At 36.2% G+C, this 22,290-nt stretch overlaps 2 protein-coding genes across 2 annotated transcripts; one reads left to right on the top strand and one right to left on the bottom strand.

Annotated features, from left to right (window-relative positions):
* Positions 1–3,230: 3,230 nt before the first annotated feature.
* Positions 3,231–10,632, bottom strand: LOC109035251 (lys-63-specific deubiquitinase BRCC36). The gene is made up of 7 exons (XM_019048822.2): positions 10,399–10,632; positions 9,625–9,850; positions 8,686–8,771; positions 7,884–8,006; positions 6,816–6,927; positions 5,661–5,788; positions 3,231–4,475 (listed from the first exon to the last, which is right to left on the bottom strand). Exons 1-7 carry the CDS (start codon positions 10,501–10,503, stop codon positions 4,440–4,442), a joined length of 816 nt encoding a protein of 271 aa, XP_018904367.2. The 5' UTR covers positions 10,504–10,632; the 3' UTR covers positions 3,231–4,439.
* Positions 10,633–10,776: 144 nt separating this feature from the next.
* LOC109035243 (uncharacterized) lies at positions 10,777–21,960 on the top strand. The gene is made up of 8 exons (XM_019048815.2): positions 10,777–11,193; positions 13,891–14,132; positions 15,051–15,334; positions 16,793–16,910; positions 17,717–17,851; positions 18,675–18,923; positions 19,847–20,010; positions 21,067–21,960. Exons 1-8 carry the CDS (start codon positions 11,052–11,054, stop codon positions 21,194–21,196), a joined length of 1,464 nt encoding a protein of 487 aa, XP_018904360.2. The 5' UTR covers positions 10,777–11,051; the 3' UTR covers positions 21,197–21,960.
* The last annotated feature ends 330 nt before the right edge of the window (positions 21,961–22,290 follow it).

The following is a 22,290-nucleotide window of genomic DNA, read 5'->3' as shown; positions in this document are numbered from 1 at the left end:
ATGAAGTGTCGCTTAGATTCGGGATAAAAGCTAAAAAAGAGGCCCGAATACGTCTTTCCTGTCTTAGGCTGTGTTGATACTCGTTCTTCCTTCTTTTTTCAGGTTCTTGTCTAATTCTTTTTTAGGATGGATTTGCAGACCCACGTCTTAAGCTCGCAGCACTGGCTCAGTTCTTTTGGAAATAATTGTGCTTGGATGCGTCAACTGGCTATAATTTTTAATGATTTTCTTTAATTTTAAAAGTCTGTCGGTTACTAATATACGTTCAATTTATTTGCAATTTTTACTCTGTACAATTAATAAACTTTGAACCTGAAAATACCGGGAACATGTGCTGCTTTTATTTATTTTATTAATTTAGTCAATTATAGGGAAATGTATCCTATGTATTTCACCGCAGCGGCAGCGCACCTGACATAAACACAAGCGGGTCTGGAGTTTCGGTGAAGACGATTTTTCCTTGTCATAGTTCCATGCGAAATCATTGCTCGTCAGCTTGCGTCCACTTCATCACCCCGTGCCCGCCCATGTCCTCTTCTTTTTTTTTTTGTTTTCCGAGCTAATTTAAGTTGGTCGTGTTGGTGTCACGAGCCAACTTGTTTCGTGCCCGGCTGCGTAAAGGTCAACGCATGGGCGTTATTCCAGCCGAATCTTAGAGGGGAAACGGATCGGCAAAAGTTGTTCGGTCTAGTCACAGTTTGGTTCGGGGTATACGGAATTCACCTTCGGTTTCAAAACTTCAAAAATCTCCGTAAATGCCCAAAATTGATCAAAATTTACCAAAAATAATCAGAAATCGAGTCAACTTTATTTAATATGCGGGGGACGCTTGCCCCCCCCCCCCCCTGCCATCCTCAAATGACGCCTCCAGGTTAAACATTGTTTTAGCTCTCTCACGACGAGAGAGAGCAAAAGGAACGAAAGGGTGCGAGCAGATGTATTGAAAATACTATGTGAATGAACTTTAAGCAGTTCGACATAACTTAAAAGTGCAAGGCCCGAGCTCACTCATCCTCCAAATTTTTAAATTCCCCCAGACTGTATCGTTAGAATTATTTCAAATCATCTCAAAATCAAGGCGCTAAACAAATTACAGTATTAAAATCCAAAAATTCGTAGAGGTGGTTAAACGATTAAATGAATTAAGTTATGGGATCAAAAAAAAAGTCACTTACATCAAGCAGAAACCCGCTTTCATTCAGTTACTTTATTCTTGATTCAAAATAAAATCTTCTTGACAGCATACTTGAGAATGTTTCTGCGTTAATGGAGTCACTTTTTTCTCTAATGAAATTCAAAAGTTATGCTGAACGTTATTAAATACGGACGCTAGGACTTGGTGAGTTTTTGGACTACCGCTCTCTTTTTGGGCCGCAGTATCTTGATTTAATTTGCGAGGAAAGCTCCGTACTCTTAAAGGATGCCTGTCATTCTTGATACGTTGACGCGCCTTCAATTACGTATGATACTGTGCAATACCTCTGTTGCGAAAGAGTTGCTTGAAGCGCCGTCGTGGTGCGCGGCGCGGCGGGCAAGGGCGATCAGCGCGACACACGCATTGGCGCCTACAAACCTGACTGGGATACTTCACGCATTGCGCAATGCGTGAAGTATCCCCGTTAGGTTTGTAGGCGCTAATGCGCATGTCGCGCTGGCATGGCAGTAGGTACGCCGCGCCGGCCGCTCCGCTCTACGTTAGACGCGAACATTAAAAGTCGTAGAGTCGGCGTTTTTCAACTCATTGTTTTGAAATGTTTGCACACTCTGCACGGATTATTCTCATTTAAATTGATGGGGAAAAATATGTATTAAAGGAATATATAATGTGTGTTTTGTAAATATTAAGGTGGTTCCGTGTCAAATTCAATGATTTCCAAACCACTTAGATTTTTCCTTTCATATTTTGTAGGTACTTTTACTGTGCTGCAGCGTGGTATACGCGCAACCAAACGTTCAAAATTGGACGTACTTGACTCTAAAATATCGATGTACAAATGGGTTAAGACCAACGATTGCCTGCTTCCTACGCTTTTCCCCTCTTTTATTCATTTTTGTACAGTTTCTTTCAACACCACTACGGCTCATTGATATTCATATGGATGCCATCGCCTGGAGAAGGTTTTACAAATTTTTGCCACGTATTAAAAATGTAAAATTTTTAAAATGAAATGATATTTTCATTTGAGGGGGAAAAAAGTATATATGAGGTATACATCGAAAATTTTAAAGATAGAAATAAGACCAAATATTCACCAATGACAATTTGAAAAGACGAATCAAAAGAAAGTAACATTTCATTTAAAAAATGAGTTTTACCATAAGAACACTTCCTCTCTCAATTTCTTCATGTCCATACTGTGAATATAATTTTTCATACAGACTAAAATATAATGCTTGGACCAAGTCACTGTTATGTTTATTTTACGCAAGGACATAAACTACAGGACAAAACAGGTGCGCAGACAAAAAATCGTTGACGGAATGTTCCAGAACCGCGAGGAAGAAACGTGTTTGGGGGCTTTAAAAGCTTTCAATCTGTTCGCTCGGCAACTTTCCTTGCTTGATTGCGAGTATCTCACATTTTAAAGAAAGCAACCAGTTGGAGGCAGAATTCATTGTGAAATATCTCTTTGGGATGCACTAATAATTTTATAAGTTTACCAGGGGTGGATAGGCAGGCAGGAACACCGGGAAGAACCCTGGATTTTAGATTGGTTTGCCTCCTTGGGTCCTCTCCCGGGAGGGGACGACAACTAAAATGGGTCGATCTGAGCTCTGCTTAGCCGGTATTTCCCATCTTTTTTTCAGTGGCAATCCACACCTGAAGCTTACCTCCATATGAAGTTTCCATCATTAGTAAAAATTTACCCTGATACAGGAACATTTTTAAATTTTAATGAGTGGTCAAAATGAGCAAGAATAACTTTCTAGAAGTCTCTGAGTATGACTCATTTCTAGTAAAAATGATGACTCCAATAGTGCCCTCAGTTTTCAAAGACGAAAATTGGTGTTAGAAATAACAATTAAAATTTTCTCTTTTTATATTGCAGGCAGCACAGATTTGACAAGAGAATAACAATTAATGCAGTCTACGGCTAAGCATGCCACAAGAAATGTGGGAAAATGAAAAAATGAAAAACGAGCTTGAATAAAAAAAAAAAAAAAAAAAAAACCTTACATGTGTGTAAACAGGCAGATACAGAGAATTGGAAAAAGTTAGTACTAATTGGTGAAAAGGAACAGTTCGTTTATTTTCATAGTAAATTGTGATGACACAATTATGAAGTTTTAACATAAAATATAAAATAATAAAAATATTAATGAAAGTCTTAACAAGAAACTATAAGTTCACTTTGTCAAATAAAATGTTTTCAAAGGCATTTCTGAGAAAAGGAAAAAATAGTAATAGATAGACCAATCACATACGCTGCCAACGATGTGGGAAAGAAGAATATACAATAAAGGGTAGGCTACTAATTTAAGGTTTTTTTGAGAGTTGAAATTTTGTTCATAAAAGAACATGCAAGCATTGCATTTTTTAGAATCCCAACAAATAAGTTTACGGACATTTAGACTGTGACAGAAGATCGCATAACGTCAGTTTAGCATCAAAATAAATGCAAGAATCAAGACGGTAGATCTATTGTCACCGTCTGAAATTGTGAGAACTTATTTGGCTTGGACACTATATAATTGGATTCTGCATTTATTTTGTAGCGAACCAAGTACACTCACATTTAAGGTACTTTTGTAGAATACTGAATAAACTTAATTAGAGTGTTTGAGGACAAAGTCTTAGTAAAATTATGTAGAACAGGATAGAGTAAGATGAAAAATCTTGGCAGCCTTGCAAACTAAAGACATACCTACCTTATGAAAAATTGTCTAATTGATCAAAACGCATACCTCCTCTTGACCAATCAAAAGCCTCATAAGCAAAATCACAGACAAGGGAGTAAGATGGCAACGAATAACATACTGCAGTTGCAGGTACGAAACAAGAAAAAAAATTACAAATTAGAAAATAATTAAATATGTACGTTCAGTCTAGTTCAGGAGCCCTGAGCCAGCCTGATTATCTTGGGAACAAAACAGAGGTAGAATGTTCTGTTAAAACGTTTCTTTGGATTTTGGGGGACACTCCCTCAAATGAAAAAGGGGGTCTAATGTTTTTTGGAAACCTCAAGAACCTTAGTCAGAGTAGTACTTAGTGATTCAAAAGGAGCTAATAATATCTAAAAAAACAAAAGAAAACCCTTGATTCAAAATTTCAGAAAGACTCCTTGGAAACGTTATGTTCTTTCATTGACATGGAAAGGAAGAGCTAAAAATAGAACAAAAATATCCATGTAAGTACTGAGGTGCTGCATAAAAAAGCACATTCTGGGAGTGTACGATAGGAATGATGGCGCAAATTTGTCAGATGTGTTGAATTGCAATTACTTGCTCCTTTTCAGACTTTTTCTGTTTTGCTTCTGCAACAGAGAAAAGAAAGAAATGTGATATTAATAGATATACAAAGAAGCGATAAGTACTCATGAAAGCTTAATTGACTATAAACTGACTACGTATTTAGCAGCTTGGTTTCATTCTCATGGTTATTCACCGAATCTGAACGTTAATGGAGCCACTAAAAAATTCATAAATATATCAGGAATATTATTATGTTAAAAACCAGAAAATTTTCCAGTTTAAAACTTTTGGTTAATTTATTTGCATTTGGTTTGTTGCACGCTAGAGACACAGCCAAATAAATATACTCTCAACAGGGAAAATTGCACAAAAATCACTTCGGACATATCAAAAAAGTCTGAAATCCATTCTTTTGTGCACAATCTGCATAGTTTGTAGCACGCTTTTTCAAGTTTCCCGCGTCTGTGGGCAGTTTTTCTCAGTCACCACCGACCAGGTTTGCATAGGGAGAGGAGTCAAAAAACTAATGTGAGGAAACAAACAGTTTTACTAACTTTTCATTTGGCATGAGCTTAATTATTTTCAAGGGTTTTTTTCCTTTTTTTTCTTTTTTTAATCCGTCCCTGCTTGAGGGCGTGAGTTTAGAATTAAAAGCTTGAGGATCAGCCTCCCCCTCTCCAAAAAAAGAAGGTAAACAGGCACTAAAGTTACCAATCGTGAGGAACAGAGTACCTGGAGAATATGAACATATCAAAACATGGGGCTCTCAAGGCCCAGAAAGGCAGCCAATTCTTTGACAAAAAAACAACTGAAAAAGAAATTAAATAAAGAAAAGAAAATAAAGAAAAAAAATAATAATCTTCTTCCACTATGTTTGAACTTTTCAAATCTTGCTAGCCATAGAAACGCCTGTGATTTTCTTCCTTGTGTAATTATTTCTGACTCTTACAGTAGCCCCTTTTGGTGGCTTTATGTACGCTTTATAAAACTAAAAAATAAAAAAGTGTCCTTCTGCAAAAGTGGGGATTTAGGTGAAAAACAAAGTCTAATACATACATACTTTAATATTTTTAGAAATTGCAGGTAGTAATAATTGTAGTAATATGAAATTCTGAATAATTTTTGCTGATACGTTAGCTGCCCTTTCAAGGCCTAAGAGCTCCATGACCTGATAAAACGTAACCTCCAAAAGTACTGAGGTGTCCATAGGCTACCTTAACTGTTGAGAAGAAAAACAACTGTCATACCTCTGCCATTTCTATCTGTTCTTTCAACCTTGCAATTGTATTCTGATTGTGTTCTAATCTAAGAGATAAGGCTGCAAACAGGGGTTGACTGAAAACTTCAGCTATTCGACTGAATGCATGGGCTAAAGCTGAAAGATAGAGAAAAAAGATAAGCCATCATTAAAAACAAATAATGAAGGGACAACAGACAGCAGTTCTCCTTCATTAAATGGCCAGGGAACTTAATAAAGGTTTAACACATGTTTCATACTTTTTCTTTGAATGCAATTATTCAACAATGCCTGAAGCTTTTAAACTTTATAATTTACTTAAAAAATTGTGCAGTATAGTTTTGCCCTTCACTAGCAAAGTGAAATTTTCAGAAAGCTTCAAAATACAGACCAATTCCATAATTAATCATTATGATAATTTAGAACTTAGGTCTCAGTGGAACTTATTTTGGTTTCAAATGCTTAAGTCCACTAATCATCACCAATATACTAATTTTTCAGAAAATGAAATTCTCTAACATTTCCCTGATCACCCTGACACATTTTGGTAAATCCCTTGACAATTGAATATATCGACGGTGTAAGTCAGCAATTACATAACTCAGTTTGCGACGTCGCAGACTTCCTGTCGTACTTTATTTTTTAAACGGAAAACTTCTCTGCTGCAATTCTTTAAAACCACCGTGAATTTTCTTCTCTGGGCGAAGAAAATTCGGCAAAAACTTCAAGGAATGATGTCAATTTGTTTTCCTTTAAAAAAATAACAAAGAGGCGGAGATTTTCAGACACTGCAAACAAGTTATGCGATTGCGGACTTACGCCATTGATATGCCAGATGGTTAGAAAGACATAATTTGCAATAGTTTTCAGGCAAACTTTGTTGTTTCAAAAGTTGAAATCATTTTATAAAGCAAATTAACGTGACTTACCGAGAATTCTCTGACACTTTCATCGTTTTCCCTGACTATTGAAATTCCCCAACACTTCCCAGTACTGCATGACTGTTGCGGCCCTATTTATATAATTAGTCATTTTGTCAAAATTCTTTCTTTTATTACTGTCCTTCTGGCATTTTCATCTTAAATAAGATGAAATTTTTTTAAAAAAGACGAAGAGTACTACTTTTATGAGGAGTCAATTAGCTGAGTAAAATATGGAAACAAACCAGTATGATTCTGAAATCTAGTGAGAAAATCCTTGTTGTCTAGCTGAGCCATACAAAGTGAGAAATCATTGATTTCTTCTAGGTTCAAAGTTTTTTGCATATTTATCATAGTCTGAAATTAAAAAAAAATCGTAATGCTAATTAGATTTTAGTAAAAGAAAGCACTTTAAAAAAATGAAAGAATCCCTCTCTTTCTTTCTATTTCTTAAGACATTATTTAAAAGCAAATAATGTAATGTCGAGAGACACAAAATGCTGACAAAAAAAAAAGTACGAAATGCACAAGAGTAATAGCTCGGTAGCTAAGTTGACATATAATGAGGATATTTTACGTGGGGGTTAAACAGTGAAAACTTTTCAGCTAAATCAAGTAATGTAACAGACAATAACTGAACAGCCACTGTACATAATACAAATGTAAATATCCTCATGCATATTTCCTCCACAAAATTTTACGAACTCATAACACAATTTGCGCAATGAGAATAAGGCATCATAATACTTTAATTCAAACCCTGTCTGATAGTCCATTAAGTATGGAAAAAACTGATTTCAGAGAAAAGAAAGTACTTGAACAATTTAAAAGTTTTGAGGTAGTTTAAGATTTAATGAAAATTGATGCACAGAAAATTCTGTTGCTTCCTTAAAAGTGACTGAGAAGCTAAGTCAGGATTAATTTACAAACTTTTTTTTTTAAATTGGCAGATAGTAAATTGTAAGGAAGGGAATAAGTACTTGCCACATAAAGATTTCATTTTGTCAAATTGTTCATGATAAAATATTCAGTAGATCTCATAATTTTACTGTGCTTCCCTTGGTATTTGTCCTACATTAAAGTGAGTCCTCAACCAAATCCTCCCCTTCAGTGCACTGCGCCAGTTCAACTGTCAAATAAAAATTCATCTACACTCAGACCTAGCGAGTCTCCATCATGACTGATCGTTTTATCTGAGCTTTAGATCATTTATACTATTACCGGGCAATAATTCGGAAATAATTTTGAAGTAGTATTAGGAACCACCGAAATTGATTCAAAGTGTTGAATTTAGGATTAAATAAGTATCTTACCTCAAAGGAATGACTGGAAATTGAAGGAACAGGTAAGATGTGGAATGGAATATCAACGGATTCGTAGTCACCTTTTAAATTATTATAATTGGACTGGAAACAGGTAAGTTTGACTCTATTTTTCTGCGGAGAAAAAGAAACAGGAATTACTACCATTATAAAAATACAAAATGTATGAAAATAATAATTTTATTCACTTGACAAACTTAATCAATGATCAATTATTTGTATTTATACTTAAAGTGCCAACATTCACCAAAAAAGAAAGGATTGCTCTATGAGGTGCAATAAAATATTTCAAAATCAGCTATAGTTAGAAAAATTCATGATTTTAAGTTGGGAAGGAAATATCATTTTCACTTGATAGGTACATATTTTCTTGCCTTTCTTCTTGCTGAATTTGCTATTCTAGATTAAACATCCAAAATGCACATTGTAAAGTCCTATTTATTCGACCACTTTGTCTGATGGCTAAACTGCCAACCGCCTTCATATTTTGACCCTAGTTTCAACGCTCTCAAAAAGGAGTAAAATAATGCAGCCCCTTTACCTTTGATACTGGATATTAAAAGCTACAGTGATTTGCAAAAATATACATGAGGCATTTGTAAACTTTTTGACAAGCATATCAAAATATGCAAATAGCCCCCCAGGCCCTCACACATTTTTCCATGAGGCTGTGGGAGATTTGATACATGTTGTATCATTTAAGGTTTGAAAAGATTGCAACAGTAATATACTACATATGCGCGTTACAAATATTCTAAAGATTAGACGCGAGAAAATGTTTCTTGGAACTTACATGATGTTGATCAGTGTTGAAAATTGAACATATGATGCCAACGAAGCCTTTTTCCATCATTTGATAAGCAGCCTGTGTTTTCACATCTGTAACAGAGGAAAAATTGAAAAAATAAATTAACACAAAGAAAGAAAACATAATAATGTATGAAAATATATAAGAATCTCATCAATAAAATAATTTATTGATGAGAAAACATTTTAATGCCTATCTCCGGACGGGAGCTTGGAGGTATGAAACTGATGGTAAAACTATCAGACCCCGTAGCTTTTTGCGGTGTTTACAAACATGTATGCACGTAAAATTTTTTGACTGCCCCAGTAAGTCCTTTACTAAAACCAGTCTCTTCTAGGACTTCCCAAAGTTTCACAAGAGGAACAATATAATAGGCCTTATGAGTATCCAAGAAAACTAAATGGAGCTGCTGACCAAAATCCATCTTCCTTTGAAACTTCATGGTACTGACATCCGACCCTATTTGACTTGTTTAAAATAGAACAAATTAATATCATTCCTTGAGGTTTTCACAGAGTATCTTTGCATAGAGAAGACAAAGCACGGAGGTTTTCAAGAATTGACATTGGGTAGTTTTCCATTTAGAAAAAATAGAATGACAGGAAGTTTGCAATGTCGCAAATCGAGATACATGGTCTGGTAATTTCACCATCGGAATGCAATTTATAATTGATCCTTTGATAGCATTTATAACCAACTGCAACACCTCTGAGGATGCCAGTATACTTAAAAAGAATACTTGCGTTACATATTTCATAAACCGCCCCAAAGATGGACCACATTTTAAAAAAATTTGGCTTAAACGAGGTGGACTAACTAAGGAAAGCATTTCAGCGTTTCCTTATCAACTCACCCTAGATCAATTTCATACCTCCATAGCACTAGGAATATTTGAATTTGAAGTTATAATTCTGAAGTACTAACCGACGTGTGATGGAAAAACAGTGATATGAGGGTGAGAGTGGAACCAACCGCAGACAGTCACAGGTTTCTGCAGTTTCTTGGATAGTGCCTCGGCCTCCACTGATGCCTCTATTAACTGCTCTGGTGATGTCTCAACACGATCACGTTTCCTATCAGCTCTTTGAGGAATGAATAGATGAGTTATTAGGGCATTTACTGATTTGTCATCGGTATCCGTTGGCTTCAACTGCAAGAAAACAACAGAATATCAACTGATATTGGTTCAATATTAAAGTGCAATGGATCAATGAGAAATTGATGAGTCAAATTAATGTCAGTTTACTTCAACAATACTTAGGAAGATTGAAATGAGGTTACAATAAAGGACACTGGTGCACTGCAAGCCAACCATTGGTGAAGCTACCAGAACACGTACCTTGTTCGCTATACTTCAGAATCTCCGCCCCCATTTTATTTTTAAAGGAGAATAAATCAATATCATTCCTTAAAATTTACACAGAGTTTTCTTTGATTAGAGAGGAAATATCAAGGAAGTTTACAAAAAGTGACAGTGAGTAGTGTTCCATATAAAAAATAAAGTAAGTATTACGGAAAGTCTGCAATGTTGCAAACCGACACAGGTACGTGGTCTGGTAGTTTCACTGCCGCAATGCCTCGCTGAAACCTCAAGATGCTAGTGATGAATGCTTCATGGCCTGGAGTCTAAAAGTACAGCTGAGCAAGATATTGACAGGTTTTTGATCAATTCGACAAAAAGTAGGGAGAAAATATTACCTCGCCGATGAGAAGTCCCATAACTTCTTGCTTCTCATTGGAGAAAGCAAGTTGAAGACAGTTGAGAAAAACATCACCCGTCAGATAAACTTCCTTTAATGACATGATGAATTTTCTAATTCACTACTGTATGAGACCACAAGCACGAAAAAATATGATAGCATAAATGGTACGAATGCAAAATTTCGCTAGATATTGGCAAGGCGGCGAAATAAAATACAAACTAAGGTTATGTTATTGTTTATGTTTTGATTACCTCCTAAATTGACCAATTAGAGGTCGAGACTGTCCTGACGTCATTGTCCTTGACGTCATTTCGGCACAATCTCACCCTCACCGTGCTTCCTTCCTTCGTCCTTCCTCCTTCCTGTTTATTTACATCGTGGAGGTTCGCAATCGTGAATGTAATTTTAATCAAGATTCTTTAAATTTCACACCGTACCTTCGCAATTATGTCGTGTATCCTTATTCTCACGTAATATTTTATCGAAGAAAGGTGTTTCCATTAATATTAGCACGAGTGTATGCCCATAAATTGGTGTGATCGGATTGTTGCCCTCTGTGTCATCAGCAGGAGCTCTAGTCTTCAGACTCACCCTCAAGGTCTTGGAGTGTCCATTTCTCATGCATCTGCTACTTTAAAGAAGTAAAAAATGGCGAACTCCGTTGGTAATGATAAGACTGCTAATAAGGTTGCCCTCTGCTCGGCCGTCTTTGCTGGGTTCGCTTATGTAGGATACTCGGTGGTGAGAACTGCATTCTGTCGAAAATTAGGTCAGCGCGAGGGCGAAGGCGGTAAGTTATCATTTCACCCCTCTTTCTCGGTGATAAGTGTGATTGTACTACCTTTCATTTTAGATCCTCAATTTGCACGTATCTTTGCATTTCTTTGTAAATAGGATATACATGAGAAAAGAGGTTTTCCGAGGAGTGTCAGCAGCACTGCCTCCATCGAATAATGTTTCAAAACTCGTGCACTGGTGGTGACAGGGACCGTTTCATGCTCTTAAATATCCCATTTCCTGTGAGCAAATTTACAATCTTAGCACTCTGGTGTAACATAATATTAGAGGTGTCATCAGTTGGAATTAGTTTACATTATATTTGCAAGCGACAGCAGTTCAATCATCCCAAAGTGCTCGAGGATTGACTACAGCCTGATTGCAAGTATAGTCAATCCTTGATCCCTAATTGCTTGCGGTTGCTTGCAAGTGGAATATAAACAAATGCCTACTTATCTGAAGACACCTTTACCTTGTTTTGCTCCGAAGTCGGCTGAACTAGTAGGCAGGGGTGCACAATATACAAGAGCACACGATAAATTATCGCGTGAAATTGTGGAAGGCCTTCCCGATTTTCGGAAGCGCGATCACGCGATAAAGTATCGCCTGAAAATGTGGAAGCGTCCCAAATTTTGTGGAAATTTTTTTTCTTTCTTTCTTTCTCTTGTTTCTTTTCTCGCTCTTCACTTTGAATCTCAGATTTTTCACCGAAACAAAAAAAAGGTCATAGCTTTTTGTGGAAGGAGTCACGAAATTGTGGAAATTTTTTGAAAATTTTTTGTGGAAGAGGAAAAGCTTATCGCGCAAAATTGTGGAAGCACAGTGAAATGTGCACCCCTGGTATTTAGCTCCGACTGCAACGTTGCAGACCTCAACTAATATCTTATTTTTAATCATTATTGTTACGAAAGGCAAATACAGTTTTTCTAAAGAATTTCCGCGGATTTTCTGCAGTCGCCGGAAATTTTGACGCAATATTTTCGCTCGTTTCATACCTCATTTTAAAAAAATGAATTTAATAAACCCGACCCGAGATTCTGAATGGTTACAATTCAGGGATACACTTTCACCATAATTGTGGTAAAAACGGGACAGAGAGTCAAGGATAATGACGTGCAGTCCTCCCTTTGCGGCGATTTTAGCGGCGCGCCAGCCAGGGAGATCGCACGGGACGGGACCCGAGTAAATGCTGGAGTGTGGCGCGCCTTCAATCCGGCTGGCAGCAACATGCTTACACCTGTGGTCCAATAGTCGTATCACTGCGCCTGCCGTGAATGAGTTCCAATATCCATTCCTGCACGCGTAAGAGAGTGTATTTAGCAGGGGTGCACAATATACTAGATCACGCGATAAATTATCGCGTGGAATTGTGGAAGGCCTTCTCGATTTTCGGAAGCGCGATCACGCGATAAAGTATCGCCTGAAAATGTGGAAGCGTCCCAAATTTTGTGGAAATTTTTTTTCTTTCTTTCTTTCTTTCGTTTCTTTTCTCGCTCTTCATTTTGAATCTCAGATTTTTCACCGAAACAAAAAAAAGGTCATAGCTTTTTGTGGAAGGAGTCACGAAATTGTGGAAATTTTTTGAAAATTTTTTGTGGAAGAGGAAAAGCTTATCGCGCGAAATGGGCCACTAGACAAGGTACGGATTTCAGCATTCTGATACATGTTTCTTAACCAAAATTTCACGTAAAGCACAATACGCACAGCGAAAATTACCAAAATCAACTCCTTACGAAGATATTTAATGATTCTTGACGCGTGAATTCAAACCACCCGCTCATGAAAACTCAATACTCTACGTGATTCACATCGCGCGCTAAACGTGATCATGATGACAGTCTCTGCGGTATAAAAAATCTGGCAACCGCAATCTTGACGCTTTGGCTCAGCTATAGGAAATTGCCTATTGTTTGAACAACACATGGTGGGAAATGAACACTGCTCGACAGAGAAGATTGCCGAAACCGTTGTAGTGCGCGATTTGACTCACGTAGAGCTTTGAGTTTCTTGTGAGCGGGCAGTTCAAATTCCTCGTACCCAATGTGAAATAAAAACGTTGATATCTTCGTTAGGAGTTAGTTTCAGTAATATCCATTGCGCTAATCGTGTTCTACGTGAAATTCTGGTTAAGAAACATGTATCAGATTGCTTAAATTCGTACCTTGTCTAGTGGTCCATTGTGGAAGCACAGTGAAATGTGCACCCCTGCTAGGAGGTCCAAAAAACCCTTTGTCATAACTACTTTTCAGAGGTTTTTCACAAGGGAAGAATTCCACTAAGCAATGCCATCACTTAGTTTTCATCTGAGACATTGGAAAGGGTAAAAAAATCTGCAACATGGCTCATCCTTAATGTCATATTTCAACTTTCACCATTGATATCACATTTAGAGCTAGAAACTTGTATTGTATGGTGCATAGATAAATGTACACTTTAGCAACCTGAGAACATATAATAAAAATAGACCCTTCCAGTCGCTATGGGTCTTCTAGCCATCATGACCAGGGACCGGTAACATTGTTTTTAGCTTTTGTTTTTTTAGATTTTTCAATTCATTTTGGACGGTTGATAATGACCAGGAGACCGGTCGAAACGTCTCTTGATTAGTAATAATTGTTGTGTGTTTTTTCAGTCTTGTCCCTGCCTTTTCCGGTCTATTTTTATTATTGTAAGGTTTATAGTCACATAATCTTCTTTATTCTTTGCACAGGTTATCGGCAAGAACATCGATTGTACTTCAGGAGATTATCTCAGACCACACAGACTGATGTTTTGCTAGGGGACCTGGACCTCTCAGGATCAAAGAAGATTGCACTCAGACCATTCACTGTTCAGGAAAGAATCAGAGAATTGAATTTAAGAGCCAAAATGTTTACAGATACAGTACTAGCAATACAGACAAACCAGTCGCCTCACAAGTCTCACAGCGTTCATAGTGCACGAAGTTTGACGGTAAGTCTGTCTGCAAGATTCCTATCTCTTTGAACAGATGCATTAAATTTCTCCTCAATTTTGTGAGCTACATACTAGTAGCGAAGAAGTCTAGATAGATAGATAATTTTATTTTTGAAATGTACATTCGACCAAGCATAATAATTCACTTGGGGCCAGTCATGAGCATTTGCTTGTGTGGTTGGTCCAGTTTTACATAATAGAATAAATCAGACTAGATTTAACACAAAAAAATATCTCAAAAGATAAAAGAGAGGGAGACCAAAAAAAAAAAGAAAATGAAAAGTAAAGAAAGATGAATTTAAAGAGAGAAAACAGTAGTAGTAATATTTGTCCATTTAAAGCGGTGTTTTCACAACTATAGCCATTAGCACCTCTGTACACAGTTACATCACAAGGTTTGTTAAAAAAAAAAAAAAAAAAAAAAAAAAAAAAAAAATTTGGAAGGTAGCAGCATTAAACATGAATACAAGATTTAGAAGATTGGAAGAAAAATAGAGTAAAAGAGATCAATAATAGAATGCTAATGGTGCGGAAAGGTCCATCTCTGGAATTGCCATCCTCGGCTGAGGTTGTATTTTGAGTGTAGGGGAGCGCTTTGATTCAAAAAGTTTTACCGGATAGGAATTCCAAAGGAAAAAAATGAGACAGAGTAAAGAAGAAGAACAAAAGAAAGGTGTAAAAAAGAAAGGAGGAAATAAAGAGAGAAATTGAAGTGAAAAAAACTAAACTCAGGGAAATAATCAAATTGGCTCATTTGAAAATGTCTGATGTTGATGACTACCTTAGTTCCCTGACCAGGTACCTAGTAGCTTTTTTCATTGAAAGAATTACACGTTGATCTCTGATTTAATGGCATAATTGCTAAGTTTTTATTCAAAAACTCTCTTCTAATTTTGCTTTTATTGATTATTGCAGGCCTCACCTTGGAGCTCGCCCAGAATTCTTAGTCCAGTAGATGTTCGTCATCTCTTAGGGAGTCAATCAACAGAAAATCTAACTCTAATTGATATTGACACTGGCGTTGGATCATCATTGAAACGGCGGTGGGTAAGGAAATCAATCCGCCAAAAATCTCCGCTCCCACCTCCCCGGGCCCCGAGTCCCAAAACCCTTGAAAAGCTGAAGAAAACTGCCGACAAAGTATTGCAAGAAGGTGCTGATGTGGGATCTGTTTTAGACCAACTAGAACACAGTAATAGGTAAGCCATAGTGTAAGGTTAGCCTGCTTGGTTGTCTTAGTTTGCCCTATTCAGGAAAAATGCTGTATGTATGAACCTTGAGACTTTGCCGTATTTTCTTCAATACAAAATGAATTTACTGAAAAAATTGTGAATATTTTTCTTCAATTTTGTTCGCAATTAAAACTAAAATATCCAAAAACTGCAAGGAAAAATATGCATGACTTTCCCTAAAAAATACATGCTTTGTCTAGGGAAATTTGGCTACGCTCGAATTTTCGTACAGTCTTTCTTAGCACAATAGGAGTACTCAGGACGTCTGACTGTAGGTCAGTAAGTCCTTGGTTTGAATTTTAGTTAAGTTGACCTTTTTCTGGGAACTCATGTGAATATCCGCAGAAACAAATTCCACTCAGTCTTGATCTGTGACAATTTGAAAACCTACAGCTCGAATGTGTATTCTTCGCAGCTTAGTGTCGCCTGATTTTCGGGTTGTAAAGAGCAAAAAAAATTATTTGAAGTAATGAATCAATATTTCTTTGAGCAGCTGGTTTTTGTTGCTCTATGGATTCTCAGATTTTTCACTAAAGCTTTTAAGTATGTACCTACCTATGGAGGCTCAATATGTCTACTCTGCTGCCTATGCTTCTCAGTTTGATTCAGAGGTAGTAAACCATTCCATCGCAAGATTTTTCATAAAAAATCTACACTGTTAAAATTTTTAGTGCTCAATTATTGACCTCTGAAAGGGACTCGCACATTTAAATTTAGCATAAATCAACAAAATAAAAAGAATGTTAGAAAATGTACATAACTTTACATAATGTGCAAGTTTACTAAGAAAAATTACTCTTCAGGCTTGCCATGTAGTTCTTGATTGGCCATTAAGTGCACACTTCAGAACAATCTATCTAATAAAAGGTGGAATGCTTCAGTATTCATGGCATGCATGAGGGTTGCAGATTGTTCAAGGCCTCTGCAATTTTCTGTAACGTCCTGGGTTTTCTCTAGAAGGTCAACACAATATGCTTATCAAAATCTTGTTAAATTTTTTGATTATTTTTGGATGTGTGTCAAAGTAGTATTATTCTAAGAGTGTTAAAAGTCAGAAAGCTCTTGAATTGGAAAAAAGGTGAAGGAATATTAAAAAAACCACCCTCAGCCTCCACAATTTTTTGGGCTCTTGCGCAGTTTGGTCTCAAGTTTACGGTCAAGAAGAATTTGCTCTCTGCCTTGAAAAGAACCAACACCACCATCATTTACTTAGATGAAAATCTCAACACACCAGCTAGGTATTCTTGAAAAGCAGGTAAAAGAAAGTACCTGATGGAGAAGATCATGCCCTGTTTGCCTTCTTCTATTAGCCTTTTAATTAGAAACTCTGGCATCTTCAATTTACCCATATGTACTTAATAATAATTATTTTTCCAGAATGTATGAGGTGTACGTCTTAGTATTAATATTTTCTTTATTTTTCAGGACTATCGATGTAAATGAAGCAAAAACGCTGGTTTATCTCCTTCATAGTACTAAAGATAGTGTTGTTGAAAAAGTTATCACTACTATTTCTAATTTAAGTACATTTGCTGCAAATCAGGTTTGTATGTGTAATATTCACTGTACCTTGACTCTTAATTCAATCCCCAATCCACACTCTTCCGGTAAAGTGTCGTAGATGAAATGCCAACATTTTATTGCTGCATCTAAGAATAAATGTTTAGGTAAAATAAAGCAGGTGGTCGCATGTTGAAGATTTGCTTACCTTGTGATGTAAGTAGGTACAATATGGCGTTGATATTCTAACAAAACCCAAAATTTTAAGTATAAAAAAAAGACCATCATGTCCGTTTTTTGCTTAGTTCAACTTAAAATATAATTCCAAAAATTTTATATAAAATGACTTTTTTCCATGAACTGCACCGTTTTTAAGAAAATTGATGACAAAAAGCATGTGTATCTACGCACATGATTAATGACATACGACAATTGTGAAGATGCCCGAAATTTGACCACCCCCTTTTTTTCCATTTTAATTCTTCTTACCCTTCCCTCTTAGTGTGACTCACATTGTATCTCCCATCTTTCATTACAACTTTCGGTCTTCATACAGTGTTTTAGCTCTCCCGCTTAAATGCGCTCCCGTTTTCCTGGCGTACATAGTCGCCTTAGTCGCAATTCTTGAGTACATTACGGAGGTTAAAATTCCTGGTCAAAATAATTTTTACTTTTGTGCAAGAGGTTTTTTACAACAAAAAAAAGTTATTTTGTGAGGTGTGACCATAACGTTGAATTCTTGTCAGTCGCTTGATTACTCTAAATCGTCAAGATTAATAGAAAGGCCATAGACTATCCTTAAATTTTTATGTTTATATAAATACTCATTATCTTTTTTCTCTGTTACAGAACATTTTCCGAGAAGTAGGATGTTTGTCTAGTTTAACCAGTTTTCTAACACATCGGAATATTTCAGTAAGACTAGCAGCCTTAAAAGCTTTAGGCAATCTAGCACTCAATGCAGATAATCAACGAGAGATGAAGGTTAGCAAGTTGCTTTCTTCCCTTAATTTCTTATTTTTCAGCATTTTATTTAACATTTGGAAGGTGACACAGGAAGTGGAGAAGCCCCTGTGAAAACGGGGAAAAACGGGAAAACACCCATGACCCCATGAAAATATGTAGAACTAAACAGGGGATCCCTGAGAAAAATATGGAATTAAAACCTTTAAAAAAGTCCGATTTTTGGGATAAGTTTTTTCTTCTTCCTCTAAGATGATTATTGAGAATTATCTGTAAAATGGAGATAGATCGTATTTAGTTTTTAGGCTGTCTAGCGACCCAGAAGACGAGGAAATGTCAGGGAAATCAGGGAAAACATCAGGAAATTTGCAAAAATTTGGCATGTCAAGGAAATTTATTTTGCAAGCAATTTTTCGTGTTAGTGGATTGTCAGGGAAATCGAAAGAGAAGAATTTTTCGAAAAATAGTGTAGGCACCATATATTTTGCCCTTTGTCATTACATTATATTATATTCTTAAAACATGAAAAAATTCTTACTTACATCTAATCTAAAAATTAGGAATATTTTCCCTTTTTTCAGAGAAATATTAGGGAATTATTTTTTTTGTCTCGGAGGGACTTTTAAATTTGTTCCTGGTTTTTGACCGTTTTTGTCAGGAAAATCAGGGAAATGTTAGGGTTTTTTTTTCTTCTTTTAAATTGCTAGACATCCTGGTTTTCCAATTTAATGATATGTTTCTCATCTCATACAAGGGGTTTTCAGGCATATATTTCAGTGCCTTATCAGACAGTATAAGTTTTTCTTTTTTCTTTATCTCATTCAACTTGCTTTTAACATTTCAGGATGCTATTCCGATCCTGCTCTCCTTTGTCTATAAGAAGCAATCTAATGAGGAATTGACACATTGTGCCCTGCTCACTCTCAGCAACGTTGCCGTTTTGAATGAATGGCATGAAGAATTCCAACCCATCCTTCATAATTTGTACAATTTATTGGACACAGCTAGTCCTAAAGTCAAGGTCCAAGCCCTGAAGCTTCTCATCAATCTGTCTTGTAATGAAGAAATGATTCCTAGTCTCCTTGCTGCTCAGGTATTTTTTATTTCTTTGAAACAATTTTTTTTCTTCTTTTTTTTCCATTTCATTTCAACTGGAGGTCAAATTTGATTTGATCCTACTCCAACATTCACAATGGGCAAGTTGCACTGGTAGCAGAATCACGTTTTGATGCTTGATTCTTTTAGATTAGCTAAAAATAATAAGATCTGCCCAAACAGCAACTTTCTACATTCAATAGTAACCAAATATACAGCGCTTTGCAAAATTTGGTTCATTACGTCATGCACCGCGGTGGTGACATGGTTTCTTCTACCTTGCTCTCATCAATCAGCGAGACACACATTTGTATTGGTTACTCACTGTGTAACTCGGATGGAAACAAGGTGGAAGAAACCAAGGGTATCATTACTGCGGTGGATGACGTCATTAACTGACTTTATCAAAGCATGATATCCCATTTCATAATGAACATAGAAAGTTGCTGTTTAGACAGATCCGATTATCTGTAGAAAATCTACAAGAATCAAGCATCAAAACACAATTCTATGACCAGCACAACCGACTCATTGATAATGTTCTTGAATAATGTCCCGGTACCATCATCATAGAAGGTAACAAAAACACTAAAGTAGACAAAACTATCTTCAATTGTAGACGAAACCAGTGGAGAAGAAATTAAGGTGGTTTAATCGTGGCAAAGGTGAGGGGAAATGACTGTGAGGTAATTTTCATATTTTTTTAAAAAGTGAGGTAAATACACAATTTTGCAAAGTAGAAACCACCGGATCAGGATAAATGTTCAGCCTTTGGGAACTTGGTGAACCTCTGTTAAGCTTGCTTTTACTCCAATACCTCTTCTCACCAAAATTTTATACATCACCCAATTAATAATTTACTTTATTATTTAAGAACTTTGTCAGCTTTTCCATGAGTAATAATTTATTGTAATGTAATAGGCTCCAAAACGGCTGATATATCTACTGGATGGAAAAACTGAAGATGATATTCTTCTGCGTGTCGTCAATCTGTTGGTAAATCTTGTGCGAACAGCCCGTACTTATCATCTAGATCCAACTCTGGACTTACCGCCAGAAGAAAAAGCTGCATCACCAGAAACAATGTAAGCACTACTTATTCGATACACTATTATTCCTGTAAAAGTATTTTTTATTGAGTAGTAGAAAATCATCACTCAGCGCCGCACAATCTGTCCACTGTAATATAGTAGTATAATAATTTATGTCTAGGTGGCGATAGGGATTAATGCATTGCATCCATCACTAATGTTTCCTTGAATAAATGTAACAACACAATTTTCAGCCAGCGTAAGTATTTCAGATGTCATGGGGTTTTCAACAAAAGCCATAGAGTACAATAGAGTCGCAATGTATTGAAACACCATTGAAGTCAATCCATGAACGGCCATTCCGAGCCCCTTGTTCGCCGGAAAGTGGGAACCATCTGGGAACCGTCAGGCATTTTTTAACACGGCGGCTTACAGGAGAATCGCAGGCTGCAATTGGTTTTTGGGATTTATTCATTTAATTCAATCACTATTTTTGCGAATTTCGGCAAATTGTGTTCACCAAAGTCATAAGAAATTAAAAAATGTACGACACTCCAGGTATTGATGGAATAAATTTTATACCTGTATTTTCTGAGCGAAGACCGGAGCTGGGACCCTGTGCATACAGCATTGCCAGTTGCCACATCATAGTCTCAGGAGTACTGGACAAAACAGCCTTAAAAAAGTGACTTCATCGGCGCTCCAGAACATTGCGACTCTATTGTACTCCATGCAAAAAGGAGACGATGATCTAGGCTCAGATAATTTTTCTAGAGAAGGCAAATGTCTCTTTTTCAATTTTGGTAAAAAGATGGTAGTTCGCATATTAATGTATTTTACTTACCTTTAAACAATGTCAAGCGTAAAAAGTGGAACCATACTTTTTAACATACTCCACTCATACATAAAGAAAAGAAAAAAAAGAAAAAAAAAAAAAAAAAAAACAAGCAATGTTCCACAATGAAAAAAATTACTAATAATGGAAGGATGTTAAATGGTTCTGTGAAAATTTCAAGCCATGGCAATGAAATAATTGTCTGTTTTCATTTTACCATCCTCTTCTTTTTCAGAAGTTTTGCTCGATCTAAAATTCTTTAATTTTGTTCATAGGTATGCTGCAATTTTCGGGGTGAATACTCAAGAAAAGATCCGTGACAAAGCATTCATACTGTCACATAAACACAGCAATGAAGAAATTCGGGCTCAAGCCTCAAAACTGTATGACTCACTGACATGTTAATCTAAATGTTGTTCTTGTACGATTGTTCCTGTGACCTGTGGGTTATTTTTTCTTCTTTTTTTTCTTTCTCTTTATTTTAATTAACGACTGCTGAAAAAGAGGAAAAGTAGGTACTTATTAAAAAAGCAAGAAAAACAATTTTTAGAGTTACTTAAATTATTTTGCAAGTCAGAAATGATGGTTTTTGTTACCCTTTTCCAATGATTGCCCGTTTTAAGTCACAGTTAAACATCAGAAAGTCCTCATAATAAAGACTAATTTTATTTTTTTCCTCACCAAAGGTATATGTAGAGGGTGTATCAATATTGTTTTGTTCAAAAATGTTCAAAACACCTTTGAAAAAAAGCCAAGAAAACTTGTAAAAGTTTTCACATGACTTTGTGCCTTGATTTCTTTGGGAAGAACAAATTTGCTGAAGACTTTTCAAGGCAAAGTGACACTTATGAGTCTTTATACCATGCAACTAATGATATGTTATTGACGCCATATTTAAATATGCAAAGGCATTGGATTTACTGAATGTTTGGCAATCTTTCAGCCCAGCTGTCAAATCCTAATTTTTAGCGCACAGTGTTGGTTTGTTTAATTTTGACAAATAATCTGCTAACCTAGTTAAACATCAAGGAGGCACTTATTATTTCATCGACCTAAAAGTTGAATTAGTAAAATGATCAATTTGGGCTATCAAAGTTGCGAAGCAATTTTGAATGAATTATTGAAGTGTTATCCTAGTAATTGCTACAAAAAAGTTGTGAAATATTGATGGCCGAAGTGCAAAACCACGTATCTCCACTTAGGATATTGCAGATCTCTTGTCATATTTCATTTTTTCTTTAGAAAACTAGTGAATGTAATTTCATGAGAACCTCCTTGATTTTTCTTCTCTGTTAGTAAAATATTCTGTATAAAGTTCAAGCCATAAAGTCGACTTGTCTCTTTTTGAAAAAGTAAAACTGGTACAGAAATTTTGAAACACCGCTACGGAGGTACATAATTTTGCACTTTGGCCATCAATATGTTGTTTACAAAAAAGATATAGGGGCCTCAAGTAGATGAAAAAGTTTCTTTTCAACTACTGGAATCATTGTTAAAGT

This window comes from Bemisia tabaci, chromosome 1, assembly GCF_918797505.1.
Source record: "Bemisia tabaci chromosome 1, PGI_BMITA_v3".
NCBI lineage: Eukaryota > Metazoa > Arthropoda > Insecta > Hemiptera > Aleyrodidae > Bemisia > Bemisia tabaci.
Note: the sequence above shows the minus strand (reverse complement) of the source record. Positions and strands in the feature narration are given on the sequence as shown.

Excerpts from the sequence above, each read along its gene's own strand:
- LOC109035251 (XM_019048822.2), bottom strand. The coding sequence starts at position 10,503 with ATGTCATTAAAGGAAGTTTATCTGACGGGTGATGTTTTTCTCAACTGT. Across the intron at positions 5,789-6,815 it reads TAGATTTCAGAATCATACTG|CTTTAGCCCATGCATTCAGT; the intron begins GTTTGTTTCCAT and ends TCTATCTTTCAG. Across the intron at positions 4,476-5,660 it reads AACAGATAGAAATGGCAGAG|AAGCAAAACAGAAAAAGTCT; the intron begins GTATGACAGTTG and ends TCTCTGTTGCAG.
- LOC109035243 (XM_019048815.2), top strand. The coding sequence starts at position 11,052 with ATGGCGAACTCCGTTGGTAATGATAAGACTGCTAATAAGGTTGCCCTC. Across the intron at positions 11,194-13,890 it reads TCAGCGCGAGGGCGAAGGCG|GTTATCGGCAAGAACATCGA; the intron begins GTAAGTTATCAT and ends TTCTTTGCACAG. Across the intron at positions 17,852-18,674 it reads ATAATCAACGAGAGATGAAG|GATGCTATTCCGATCCTGCT; the intron begins GTTAGCAAGTTG and ends TTAACATTTCAG.